Here is a 14,189-nt window from a genome sequence, read left to right as displayed (position 1 = left end):
CATCTGCCAGGGCCAAGAATCCAGAGGTGCTGTCGTATTTCTCCTTGCCAGCGTGGATCTCCTCCGAGCCCCGCCCTCCCTCCTCACCTGCTCCTGGGTAAACTACACCAAGGCCGCCGACACCAGCTCTGGCCTGGGGCTCCCTCCCACACGGCCTTGGCCCCCTCCCCCTCGCCCCGGGACCGCTCCGCCCCTCCCGGATCCCGGCCGGCGGAGCGCATTTATTTGCATGTTTCTACCTTTGTTCCCGGCCAGCGGCCAATCAGCGCGCGGGGCGAGACGAAGGGGCTGGGCGGGGCTCGGGCTCCGGCTCCGGCTGAGCTGCGGCGGCCGCAGGTTCCAAAGCGGGTCCGAGCCGCCGCCGCGCGAGCCGCGCACTGCAGCCCCAGGCCCCGGCCCCCCACCCACGTCCTCGTTGCTGCCCCGCCTGGGCCAGGCCCCAAAGGCAAGGACAAAGCAGCTGTCCAGGAACCTCCGCCGGAGTCGAATTTACGTGCAGCTGCCGGCAACCACAGGTTCCAACATGGTTTGCGGGGGCTTCGCGTGTTCCAAGAACTGCCTGTGCGCCCTCAACCTGCTTTACACCGTGAGTATCCCCAGTCCGTTCCTGCCCGCTTGGGGGCTTTGCACCTGCTTGGGCGCTCTTTGGCTTCCCTGCCTGGTCAGCGACTCACTCGTTGCATCCTGCTCCCCCTTCCCGGCTTCCCACGCTCTGCGCGCCCCCGGCCTCACCATCCGTCCCCGCCGGGGACCGGGCGCCGGCGCTTGTCGCAGTCTCTTCCTTTCGTTCATTGTGAAGCCGCGGTCTCTCAGGCTCGATTGCCGCGTCTCTGCCACATTGCTCCACCCCGCCCCTTCACCCACCGCCTTGTTTTTCAAACATTTAACCAGATCTCCCCGCTTTCCCACCTGGTACCCTTCTGCCGCTCGCTCCTGGCATCCAGACGCATCTGGGCCAGGCGTGGAGGCGCGAGAGCCGTTCGGGCTTGCGGACAGTTTTGCCGAATGGCGTGGCCTGAAACTGACGAGGCGGCATATGGCTGGTGGGCCTCTGGGTTAGCTCTACGTACCCTCGGGATTTTAATTGAGGTCACTGAGTAGGTTCACAGATGTCCGCTGCTTCCGAAGTTTGTTTCGTGCTCACAGTAAAGGGATGTCTTTTTGTTTTTGTTGTTGTCAGTTTTGCTCGTACTTGGTGCTTTTTCTGTGTGTCTTGCCCATGATCAATATGCTAACTCCATTTTAAACCAAGTCCTGCAGGAAATAAGCGAGCCCCCCCAGCCCCAAGTCGTTTCTTTCCCTGCCAACCAGCTTGGGCCTCTTAGTTTTAACGCTGCAGGCTCTCTTTGTGATTTTTTGAGGCGCAATTCTGGGTGAACAGGAGGATGGGCAGGACAGATCGACGTTTATTGAATGCCTATCACGTCCCAGGTTTTACATACACAATGTTCGTTCATCATTCTGACAACCTTCTGAGGGAATGGGGCATTATCTGCATTTTATACATAAGGTAACAGACCAAAAAGGTTTTAATAAGTTTACATAGCTGGTAGTTGACGAGTCAGGAGTGGAACCTAGGCTGTGGAATCCAGATCTTTCCACAGGCTGTGCCTCTACCGGGCGGAAGAAACTTCCTCTTCTGTCATCATCCCTCCATAGTAGTCTTGCTCCCTTCTATAAATATACCTGGCGCTTTGCAGCACCCACCCTGAAAACAAACCCAGCACCCCTGCATTAGCAGAGAGCTAGGCCATCTGTGCAAGCTTAGATTACATCCTTGGAATAGAGAGGCTGCCTTGTGGTCACCAAAGGAGAAGGAGGTTGGGTCATTTTACCATTACTGTTCCTTTGTATGTGAACATGATTGCAAGCTTTGAAGGCAAGACAGAAACAGGCATTGAGTACGCTTTTATGGCTAGTTAGTAAGAATCTAGTCAACATGGTCATTAATAGTAGACTTGGGGAAAAAATTTTTAGAACACCTGGTGATACAGTTCCTTGGAGATACATGTCAAGTTTCAGATCAAAATTCATCTATATCACCCTGAGGCATGCTTATCACCCTGGCTGTTTATAAGTAAATGCTGACCAGTTCTCTAGGGTTTTTTTTTTAATCAGTGTGAGTGGCCTGCTTAGAACTTTAAATTCCTTATTTTGTGCCCTGAGTTGTTTTTTTTTCTGCCTATGATTTAGTCATCTGTTTGCCAGTCTTACAGTGTCTGCTTACACAGTGGAATGTCTACTTTGCATACTTACTTCACTGAAGGGTCTATATAAATTAATGTATAATACTTTTTAAAAAGGCAAGTTATTTTAAAATGAAGTTCCTTGCTTTCTAGACATCATTTTTAGTTGTATTTAGAGTATATCAGGAAAGTGAGACGAAAGGTGATTCTAAAGGGACATATTAAGACTATTTAATATCTGTTCTAAATTATTGACCTTCAAAGTGTGTATTCTATTGATTTTAATAGCTATGCAGTAAAACTTAATGAATTGGAAATTCACGGGACAATAAAAATGGCTAGCCCTTTTAAATCATAGACTTTTTAGACAAAGGGACATTTCTTAAAATGGATTAGTGGCTACTTGCTTCTTTTACATTGTAAATAGGCTTAAATAAATGTAGCAGTTTAAAGTGGAGACAAGTGACAGGTAAAAGTTGGATCAAGTCTTAGATAGATGCTGAAAATGTACCATGGCCATTATTTAGCTTTTATTTCTTCCTTGATCTCTTAACATTTTAAGATGAAAAAAATGTGAGGCAGTTGGGGATGGGATTGAGCATGAAGACTTGGGAGACATTTCTGTATAAGTCATGAATAGAAACATTCTTTGTTGGTTCTAATCCCACCCTAGTCACTGCCTCTAAAATGTGCTCAACGCTACAGGATTACATTTGAGGTCATTTCTAAAAGTGTTGGTTAAACCAGGATTGCATATGGGAACAGCAGGTGCAAAAGCCATGGCTGCCTGAAACATCATCATTGCTGTGTTGAAGCATTTTACCGAGGAACTTAGGACTCTATCAGCTGAACTGGCCATATGCTCTGGTGGCTTGCTAATGAGCCTGAGATTCGTGCCACATTCATGATCAGCTCAGAAAGCATGTCACTAAAAACAAGTTGCAAGTCCCAAACAAGGAAATTTGATCACTAGGCATAATGTTAACAATTGATTTTTGTTGTTGTTTATGGCTTGATTATTTTAGTTAATAGGATCGCCAGTACTGGACAAGCTTAAATTAGTGTAGTATATGTTAACAATTTGTAAATATAGAAGAAAAGGGGGAAGCTACATTCCTGAATTCACCTTCACAGTATTCTAAGAGAATGACTTGCCTCAGAACTTCCTGCATTTAAAGAAACTTTAAGTTTCTTCATTCAACAAATATTTGAGTGCCTACTGTGTGCCAGGCTCTGTTCTCAGTTTGGAAATACCGCAGCAAACCAAACAGGGCTTAAAAATCAATGTGCTTTTATGAAGCCTCATTTTTATTTACTACCTTTTATACATATGTTTTCAGGAATTGTATTCAGTCAATAAACTTTTGTGTACTGTGTGCACTCTTTTGAGAACTGTGGGAAATAATAAATACCTATAAAGGCAAATGTGTTGTGAAGACAGGATCTAGATGAGAGACATGGAGTGGGAAAATTAAATGGCGTATAAGGAATATACTGACTTTAGGCACCATAAAATTTAGGACTGTGGGAGATATTTGTGGGTTAGAGAAGTTGGGGGAATAAAGGAGGTGTGATTGAATCAAGGAAATGTAGAAATAGTGTGTGGGTCTTTTTGATACCATTTAGGATATACATAAAAATGAAAACGATTTGGGAAAATGACTTAATAGTTTATAGGAATATTTTAGGCTGAAAAGATTTTGACAAATGGTGAAAAAAACTGAAAATTATGCTTAGTGATTTGTGGGAAATTTTAGAAAATATGAAATAAAATTTGTATTAAAATATGTAATATTTTGAAGCTTTATAATGTGTCTCCTTGTGCTTCTTTTTTTTTTTTTTTTTTTTTTTTTGAGACGGAGTCTCGCTCTGTCACCCAGGCTGGAGTGCGGTGGTGCGATCTCGGCTCACTGCAAGCTCCGCCTCCCGGGTTCACGCCATTCTCCTGCCTCAGCCTCTCCGAGTAGCTGGGACTACAGGCGCCCGCCACCACGCCCGGCTAATTTTTTGTATTTTTAGTAGAGACGGGGTTTCACTGTGGTCTCAATCTCCTGACCTCGTGATCCGCCCGCCTCGGCCTCCCAAAGTGCTGGGATTACAAGCGTGAGCCACCGTGCCCGGCCTTCCTTGTGCTTCTTAACCAGAGCAGAAAGCGCTATTAAAAACAAACAACCAAAAAAAGGTAGCTGACTTTGTTAAATAGAACCAAATTGAAAAATATGACCAAACGTATATTTACTGGGACTTTTTAAGAGTTGCCCTGCCAGTTTTAAAATCAGGAGGGAAATTTCAGAAGTTGCAGTTTTGTTTCTCCTGTGTGTGTTCATTCTTATAACATCTTTCCATGTTTGTTTCTTTCTCTTTTTCGTGATTCTTTTTCCTTATACTTCTGGTTCTTTTGAGAAAAATTCTCTTGCAGCATAAAAATTATACTGAATTACTTCATAAACACCTTAATTTATATTTTTATCACCTCTGAAATTGGGATGCATTTTATTGTTTTTATTTGTATTTTTGAGATGGAGTTTCGCTCTTGTTGCCCAGACTGGAGTGCAATGGTGCAATCTTGGCTCACTGCAACCTCCGCCTCCTGGGTTCAAGCGATTCTCTTGCCTCAGCCTCCCGAGTAGCTGGGATTACAGGTGCCCGCCACCACGTCCAGCTTATTTTTTGTATTTTTAGTAGAGACGGGGTTTCGCCATGTTGGCCAGGCTGGTCTCAAACTCCTGACCTCAGGCAATCCACCCGCCTCGGCCTCCCAAAGTGCTGAGATTACAGGCATGAGCCACCGCTCCTGGCCTGGGATGCGTTTTATAGTAGATAAAGTGTGCCATATCTGTTAGATAAAAAAATACGACCATACAATTTATGGGAAGAAAATCCTGTTTTTAATCTGTTAGATAAAAAACATATGTCCATACAAATTATGGGAAGAAAGATCACTGGATTTATGAAGAAAACTGAAACTTTTCCAACTCTGTTACTAGACAAACAGCTTACTTTGAGTTTCAGTTTCTTCATATATAAATTGGTGGTGATATTTTTCAGTCATCCCCTCATGAAGCTGTGTAAGGATAAAATCAGATAGTGTATAAATGCTTTAGATGTATAATAGAAATAAAATTAAGTTGTTACAGCTTCAGGTGGAAAAAGTTGAATTTTGCTGAATTTATAGACTTGGCTTCTTCTTTCCAGCTATTCTGCACAGGTAAAACTTGCATAAAGAAAACTCTTGTAAAACAATATTTTGTTTCTTTTAGTCTGCAGCGATCAAGGTTAAGTGCAGAAGCACAGCTAAATATTTTAAAGCATGAAAGTTAGCATTAGGTTAAAAAGTAGTAATATTAAGTAGGAATTACTTTTATTTATCCACTGTAGAATCGAATATTTCTTGTAATACCCTTTTTTTTTTCCATTCTTGGCCAACCTTTCAAACATGTCTGTGGGCTTCCTCTACCCTTTCTCTTAAATGAATCTACTTCCTGTAAAATTGTATTATAATTGTAACTGGTTGGGGTTATTTGTGAATCTAATGTAAGTTTAAGATGTGCCCAAGTTATTTTCTTTCTGTTTTTTATTCTAATAATGAATATTAATTGAGCATCAATAGCAGTGAACAAAACCCCAGTGGCTTGCCTTCATGGAGTTTACATTTATGGGGGCGGACAGATGATAAGTAAGTAAGTAAATTATATATCATATTAGCAGGTAAACAAGTGCTACGGAGAAAAATAAAGCGGAGTAAAAGGAAAGATAGGTGGGGCAGTGGAGTGGATGTGGGAGGATGGGTACACAGCTTCACATGTGGTGGTCACGCTTGGCCTGCATGGAAAGAAAACAGTGTAAGAAAGGTGTTAGACTGTTCTTGCATTGCTGTAAAGAAATACCTGAGACTGGATAAAGAAAAGAGGTTTAATTGGCTCATGGTTCTGCAGGAAGCATAGTGCTGGCATCTACTTCTGGTGAGGGCACCAGGAAGCTTACAATCATGGCAGAAGGGGAAAGGAAGTCCCTGTGTCACATGGGTAGAGTGAGGGGGAGGTGCCAAACACTTTTAAAGAACCAGATCTCACATGAACTCAGAGGGAGAACTCACTTATCACTGAGGGGATGGTGCCAAACTATTCATGGGGGATCCATGCCTACGAATCACCTCCCACCAGGCCCTACCTCCAACATTGGGGATTACATTTCAACATGAGATATGGAGGAGACAAATATCCAAACTGTATCAAAAGGCCTAAAGGAGATGAAGAACAATTAACTAGGAAAAGTGTTTCAGGTAGAGGGAATGGTCTTTGAAAAGACCCTGATGGAAGAGTATTTCTGCTTTTTTTTTCTTTTCTTTCTTTTTTTTTTGAGATAGGGTATTGCTGTGTCACACAGTGGTGTGATCTCAGCTCACTGCCGGAGAGCCGTCTCCTGGGCTCAAGTGATCCTCCCACATCAGCCTACCTAGTAGCTGGGACTACAGGCATGTGCCACCATACCTGGCTAATTTTAAAAAATATTTTGTAGAGACAGGGTCTGTGTTGTCCGGGCTAGCCTTGAATACCTGGCCTCAAGCAATCCTCCCACCTTGGCCTCCCAAATTGCTTGGATTACAAATGTGAGCAACCGTGCCTGGCCAGGAGGAGTATTGCTGGTTTATGCAAGGGACAGATGAATCAAATATGAGTGGTGCAGAGCAAGCAAGCAGTACAGTGTAGGAAATGAGGTCAGAGAAGTTATGGATGGACCCAGGAGAGCACTATAGGGCCATGAGCTTTTATACCAAGTGAAATGGGGAGCCAGTGGTGTGTTTAGGTTTGAAGGCTGATATAGTCTGATTTTTATGTAAAAGGCTCTATGGCTCTTGAGTTAAGAATAGATTATATGGCACAGGGGGAGCACTGAGACTAGTTACAAGGCTATTGCTATAATTTGCGCATGAGATGATGGAGGCTTGGATTAATATGGTGGCAACAGAATTAAAAGAAATAGATTCTGAGACTGTTTTGGAGGTAGGGTGACCTGATTTACTGAAAGAGACAAGTCACAGATTACTTATGATTTGTGGCTCAGGCTCAAGGAACTGGCAGGATAGATTTGCCATTAACTAGGATGGAGAAGATGGTAGGTGGAGCAGGCTTTGGGATGAATTAGAGGATTCAGTATTAGATGTGATGCTGAAGAAACCCAAGTGGAAATGTCAGGTAGCACTTACAGTAACCACACTGTCATTCAGGGGAGAGGACTTTCTGGAGATTTAAATTTAGGGAGCCATTTAAAGAGTTGGGATTGGATGAAATCAACAAGTTAGTGAAGGTAGATAGAGAAGGGCAGTGGTCCATGGATTGAAACAGTGCCATTCATACATTAAGAGATGCAGGAGATGAGGAACATTCAGCAAGGGAGCCTGAAAAGGAATGGCCAGTCAGGTAGGAGGAAAATTGTGGAGAGGTTGGTGTCTCAGAAGTCAAGTGCAAACCATTTCAAGGAGATGGGGACCAAGAGTTGGTTCTCGAATTTGTCAGTGAAGAAGTCATTGAAAAGAGCAGTTACCCTTTTATTTTCCTTATAATCCTCTGAACAATAAAGGCTATGTCCCAGTCATTCTGGCTTTCCTGTGTGCCCGGCACAGTCCTGGCATATGGTTGGCATTTAGTTAATTGAATGCAGGAATCAGTACAGGGTTCTTCTGCCCATACTTCATTTCTTGTCTCCCAGAAATGCTCCAAAGAAGGAAGTGGTAGAGTGGTGTTGGAACTTTGTTGGCAGCTGTGGATGTCACCTCAAACTAGTTACCCTTGGAAAATGACAAGTGGAGGTCCCTTACTTTCAATCACCTTTATATAATTTCCATATACTTTGTATTTTTTGCTTAGTAAGTATAAAAGCAATGGCATCATAGAGAACCATAATGAAGAAAAATATTTGCAAGAGCGCTTCAGGCCTTCTGTGTCATTTGAAGAATGATCATAAAGCAATAAAAGAACTGAGGTTTTGGCTTCAACACTCAGTATCTGGCTATTTAGCAAAATCTAGATTATTTATAGAGTTTTCACATTTCCATCCAGATGTTTGGCATCGTAGAAACACATGCTTGATCTTTTCTGAATTGCTCTTCAGTTTTCCACATTAAGCAGAAGTTCAGAAGAGAGTTCAGCATTCACATGTAATTCCTCATCATGAATGTTGAGGCATATTAAGGAAGATAGTCTGGGGCTTTGTTTTCTTTTTTTTAGGGTCAGGGTCTCCCTCTGTCACCAAGGCTGGAGTGCAGTGTGTGATGATAGCTTACTGCAGCCTTGAACCCCTGGGCCCAAGTGATCCTCTCACCCTCTCTCCTTCTGAGTAGCTAGAATTACAGGCATACTCCACCCTACCCAGCTAATTAAAATTTTTGTTTTTTTTTTTTTGTAGAGACAGGGGTCTTGCTATGTTGCCCAGGTTGGTCTCGAACTCCTTGCCTCAAGCAGTCCTCTTACATTGGCTTCCCAGAGTACTGAGATTACAGATGAGAGCCACTGAACCTGGCTACCTTTGTTTTCTTTACATGTCTATGGATGCTGTATTACATTTTGTTGGTATAGTCCTTCTGCATCTTACTACTGTTTTAAATTTGCTTGCCTTCCACTACCATCATAACTTCTGTATTGCTTTAGTGCTAACAAAACATTTTTGAATAATTTACAACATTTAATCTGTCTTTTTGAAATGTTTTTTTTTCTTTTTTTTTTTAGTTTCTTCAAAAAAATTTTTTTTTTATTATTATTATTATACTTTAGGTTTTAGGGTACATGTGCACAATGTGCAGGTTTGTTACATATGTATCCATGTGCCATGTTGATTTCCTGCACCCATTAACTTGTCATTTAGCATTAGGTATATCTCCTAGTGCTGTCCCTCCCCCTTTAAATTCTTTCATCCTCAAAGCAATTCCCTTACCTTGGAAGAATTTTGATACTAAAAAAGGTAGTTGTTTTCACAATATTAAAATGTCTTTTCATCTTGTTCTTGAAATGTGGTGGATATTTGATGAAAGATTGAAGGTTATGTAGACAGAGAATAATAAGGAACATCATTAGGCTGACTTTCTTCCCCTCCAGATATTGTATAGATTGGAGAATTAGCGTTTCCTTGTCTTGAAAGGGTAATGAGCAATATCATATGCTCTTTCATTCAACAGTATGTTTTGAGCACCTCTTATGCGTCACACTGTTAGCCAGGTGCTAGGAATGTAAGATAACATGAGCCTTGATTGTCTGGCGCTTAAAGTGTAGAAGGCCCATCAGAAGAATTCTAAGTATGGCTGGGAGGAGGAATGGTGGCTAATGAATAACCTCAGGCGATAATCCAGGCCCTTCCCATCTTGGGATTTGTCAGCCTTGGAGTATGGACTTTTATCTCGAGATCAGAAACAAAGGACAGCCAGCATAGACATGACCTGATCTGATGGGCTTTAAAACAAAGACCACAATGTTAGGAATAGAGTTTAGCCCAAAGTAATAGAAACCCAGCTATCACTGCTTAAAATGGTAAGTTTTATTATTTTCACGGAAAAAGAAGTCAAGACCCAGGTAACCCAGAGCTTGTGCACAATTCAAGCAGATTGTCATGGGCCCAGTCTCCATCTGCTTTCCTGCCCAACTATCCTTGGCATGCCACCAAATTCCATATAAAACTCTAGGTACCATGAATTGTTCCAGGCCAGGCAGAAGATGGTCTAAAATGTCTTTCCTTGTAAAGCCTTGTCTTTTGGGGGGAAACAGATCTATTGAAATATTATTGACACAGTAAGGTGAATATACTTTAAAGTATAGCATTTGATAAGTTTGGGCATATGTGTACACCTGTGAACCCGTGACCACATTCAAGATCCCTGAAAATCTCCTCATCCTTCTTTGAAATCCCTCTTTCCCATCCCTAAACCCCCCTCCTAGTCTGCAGGCAACCACGGACCTGCTCAGCGGTAAAACTTACATTGGTGTTAAATTTAGTAATGCTAAGGAGGGTGTTTGTAGAAAAAAGATGGGACATTCCTCTGGCTCATTGATTCCCCTCTTCTTTTGATGGCAGAGTAAGAAGCTTTAGGGACGTCTTTTCAGCTAAAAGGAGTGCCCATGTTTTTAAAAGTTTATTGACAAGGCGAGAATTTAGATTTGGTATTGGTAGGGAAGGTGGTCACAATGGTGAAGGTAAATAGGGTCAGTGCAAATTTGCAGGTATTAAAAAATTATGATAAACACAAGGTGAAGCTTGTATTAATCAGGATACTTCATGGGTTATAGATGTTCTTGAAACAGTGTGTTGGCTTATATAAGTGGGACATCCAGTAGTTGGGTCATAAGGTTTTGCTGGATCAAGTGGCTCAGAAGTCACTCTCCCCTTTCATCTGCTTTTCAGCTTAGCTTGCCTCTGCTTAGTTTCTTTTGGGGGCTAGATCTTTCCCTGTACATGATGGCTACTGGCAGAATCAATGTTGTCCTTATACCTTGCTAGGTCAGATGAACCTATTGTTTTTTCCTTTCAATATTCCTTTATCGATCTTGCAGGACACACTTACTGACCCTGTTGGCTTATGGACCCATCCCTTGGATCAATCACTGTTGATAGAAGGATGGGCAACCATGATTGGTAGGCCAGAATTTTGTGTGTCTGCTGCTGATGATGGTCAGAGGGGCCAGTCATTAAGGGTCGTACTGGAAATATATGTGTTAGGTTGCAAAAACAACACATGTCTAAGACAGAGGTCATTCTTACTCTGGGCAGCAACTTCCCCAGTTCTTCTGTTCTTAATTCTAGCATATCCTATCAATTTCTTCATCATCTGCAAGGCTTAGCGTAGTGGTTTAATATTTCAACACCCACTTATGCTAGATTAGAAAGAACATTGTGCATATATCTTTCTTTGTTTTTTATTTTTATTTTTATTTGAGATGGAGTCTCGCTGTCTTGCCAGGCTGGAGTACAGTGGTGCGATCTCGGCTCACTGCAAACTTTGCCTGCCGGGTTCAAGCGATTCTCCTGCCTCAGCCTCCTGAGTAGCTGGGATTACAGGCACTCACCACCATGCCCAGCTAATTTTTTTTGTTGTTGTTGTATTTTTTAGTACAGACGGGGTTTCACCACGCTGGCCATTCTGGTCTCGAACTCCTGACCTCGTGATCCGCCCGCCTCGGCCTCTCAAAGTGCTGGGATTAAAGGTGTGAGCCACCGTGCCTTGCTCTCTTTGTTCTTTAATACCATTATTGTATATATCAATCTGAAAGATACATAAACACACTTTGCTTAATGTTAAAACAATTCTGTTTGCTAGAGTGATCTCAAATATATTGTTTCTTAATTCCAAGTAGAATTTCTTGTTCCCCTACTCTAGGCAACGCACAGTGTGCTCTTCTGCTTGTATGTGAATGTACGTGTGTGTGACAAAATTTCTGAATCAGATAAAAGTAAAAAAGCACAAAATGAATAAGCTTAACATTTAGTAGTTAACTAATGGGAAGGTCATATGAGTGGAGGGCATTACTGGTCCTTAACACATCACTGTGTGACCAAGTCTCATAAGAAGTAAATTAAAGAGATGCTATTCAAATACCTGTTGATATGCCTATAAAGCAAGAACTACGATTTCTTATGCATTGTAATAGTGTCTTTAATATTACATCTCGGTGTTAAAAATTTCTTAAGTATATTCCTAGGCACTATGATGCAGTTCTATAGGGAGAAAAAAAAGTCACATCACTCCTCACCTATAAAATGAAAGGAGCAGATTAGGATCCCTGGCCAGGTACTTTAGTGCCACGGTGTTCTCTCTCTGTCTCTGTTTTGTTTTTGTTTGTTTTTTTTTGAGACAAGGTCTTGCTATGTTGCTCAGGCTAGTCTCCAAACTCCTGGGCTCAAGTGATCCTGCCTCGGCCTCCCAAAGTGCTAGGATTATAGATGTGAACCACTACGCCCCACCTGTGCTTTAGTGTTCTGTGTTTGTGCTGTGAGCCCTGGCTAAGAATTTCTTTCTTTCTTTTTGAGACAGGGTCTTGCTCTGTTGCCCAGGCTGCAGTGCAGTGGCATGAACACAGCTCCCTGGAACCTTGACCTCCTGGGCCGAAGCTATCCTGAGTCAGTCTCTCAAGTAGCTGGGACCACAGCTGGTTGCCACTGCACCTGGCTCATTTTTTTATTTTTTTGGTAGAGACAAGGTCTCCCCATGTTGCCCAGGCTGGTTTCGAACTACCTGGGTTCAAGCAATACTCCTCCCCTGGCATCCCAAAGTGCTAGGATTACAGGCATGAGCCACTGCGCCTGGCCTGGCTGAGAATTTCTATGTTCCTTGCAGTAGCACCTTCCTGTTTATTCCACCTTCATTAGACCCTACTCATGTGTACACTTGCAGTTTTGCCATTGCCACTTTCTCTTGGCGTTTACTTGGGGGAAAAATGCCAGTTTTAGACACTTTTTATGACCAGTTTTATGGTCTTACTTTGGTGTACCTTTTCCATTACAGCTCCTTCAGTTCTCTTTTTAAAACTCTTTTTATATGATTTACCTTTCTTTGTCTTAAAGAGAAAACAGGAAAGGTTGGTGCTTCCTGCTTATAAAAACATTACTAGCAATGAATTAACAGATGTATAATTCCTTTTTTATCAGCATTCTGTCTCCCAAAGGGAAGGAAACTGTCATAGGTGTACATTTACTTTCTATTACAGTTGATTTCATAAGAAAACTGTTATTATAATAGAACAAAAGATTCTTTGGAGTTCCTTTGTCTAGCAAGTTCTAGTGACAAACCTAGGCTTTTTAATTATGCAGTTAGAGTTAACTGTTTGAATCAACAATTTTTAGATCACTGGTTTGGAAGACCTCATATAATCTTGTTCTCTTCACAGTTACAAACCAACCATAACACATAATTAATCACTACTGAGAAATAAATTGTTTTACTATTATCATTAAAAGTCTCCTTTTTAGTAAAGTTAAAGATACACTGATAATCAGTGTATAACACAGGTGTTATAATTTTAAAAGTTAACTTGGGTATTTGGGGGATTTTTAAAATAATGTGTTAGAAACACCAGTCATACACAAGAAAACACATTGTTTTTAGCTTTTTAAACAAAAACATCCAACATATTTTGGGGTGTTTATTAGAAAATTGGTTAGCACAAACAAGTTTCTGATGTACAGTTTCACTGTTGCTGTAATAAGTGCAAAATTTGTTTTGGATTGGACAGTTGAATCTATGTTTTCTTTCACCTTTGGGAATGGCCCTTACAAATGAGAATGTGTATTTGCGTGTGCATGTGTTTGCATATGTGCATCTAGGAGTTAGGCATGAAAATGGGATAGGGCAGTGTCTTGGTTCACTTTTGAAACCATCTGAGTGTGATGGACCTAGAGCATTGCCTTTTGTTACAAACATGTGGAGATACTGCCTGTTGCCTTCAGTTGTATACCACCTTCATTCCCAAGCTTCCTCTTTCCTAAATAGGGACAAATTATAGGAGGGAATGTGGACTGCTCTTGAATATGCATGGATGGGAATTGAGGTAAAGTATTTGAAAAACAAGTGAGAATGTCTAGATTTAAGTAGCTGGGTTTGGGAGATAGTGGGAGCTAAGGCTGAATGAGGAAAGTTAGACCAATTTACAGAGGAAAGCAAAGCAAAAGAATTTAGAATTGGTGACTTAGTAAGAAGGGGATGTTACATTTTTCAAGGCTAGTTTTAATTAGGAAATTTCATATGCTCAGGAAATAATATGGTAGACCCCTGTGAACTCACTGGCTTTATACATTTCACATATGCCAGTGTTTTTTTTCTCTCTCTCTTTTAAGATGAGGGTTCTCTTTGTTGCCCAGGCTGGAGTGCAGTGGCTATTCCCAGGTGCAGTCACAACGCACTGCAGCCCAGGACTCCTAGGCTCAAGCAGTTTGTCTCAGCCCCCCGAGTCCCAGCTACTGTTGAGACTATAGGCACACCACTGAACCTAGCTAATCTCTCTTTTAAGAAGTTAAATGTTACTC

General features: G+C 41.9%; 1 protein-coding gene across 1 annotated transcript in view; it reads left to right on the top strand.

Annotated features, from left to right (window-relative positions):
- The first annotated feature begins 312 nt into the window (after positions 1–312).
- Positions 313–14,189, top strand: part of TSPAN13 (tetraspanin 13) — a 31,300-nt gene continuing 17,423 nt past the window's right edge. The window contains exon 1 of the mRNA XM_032760031.2: positions 313–586. Within this exon, the coding sequence (XP_032615922.1) occupies positions 524–586 (63 nt within the window). The 5' untranslated portion in view covers positions 313–523. The remainder of the gene's footprint in view (positions 587–14,189) is intronic.

The sequence above is a fragment of the Hylobates moloch genome, unplaced genomic scaffold (genome assembly GCF_009828535.3).
Source record: "Hylobates moloch isolate HMO894 unplaced genomic scaffold, HMol_V3 SCAFFOLD_1, whole genome shotgun sequence".
Taxonomy (NCBI): domain Eukaryota; kingdom Metazoa; phylum Chordata; class Mammalia; order Primates; family Hylobatidae; genus Hylobates; species Hylobates moloch.
Note: the sequence above shows the minus strand (reverse complement) of the source record. Positions and strands in the feature narration are given on the sequence as shown.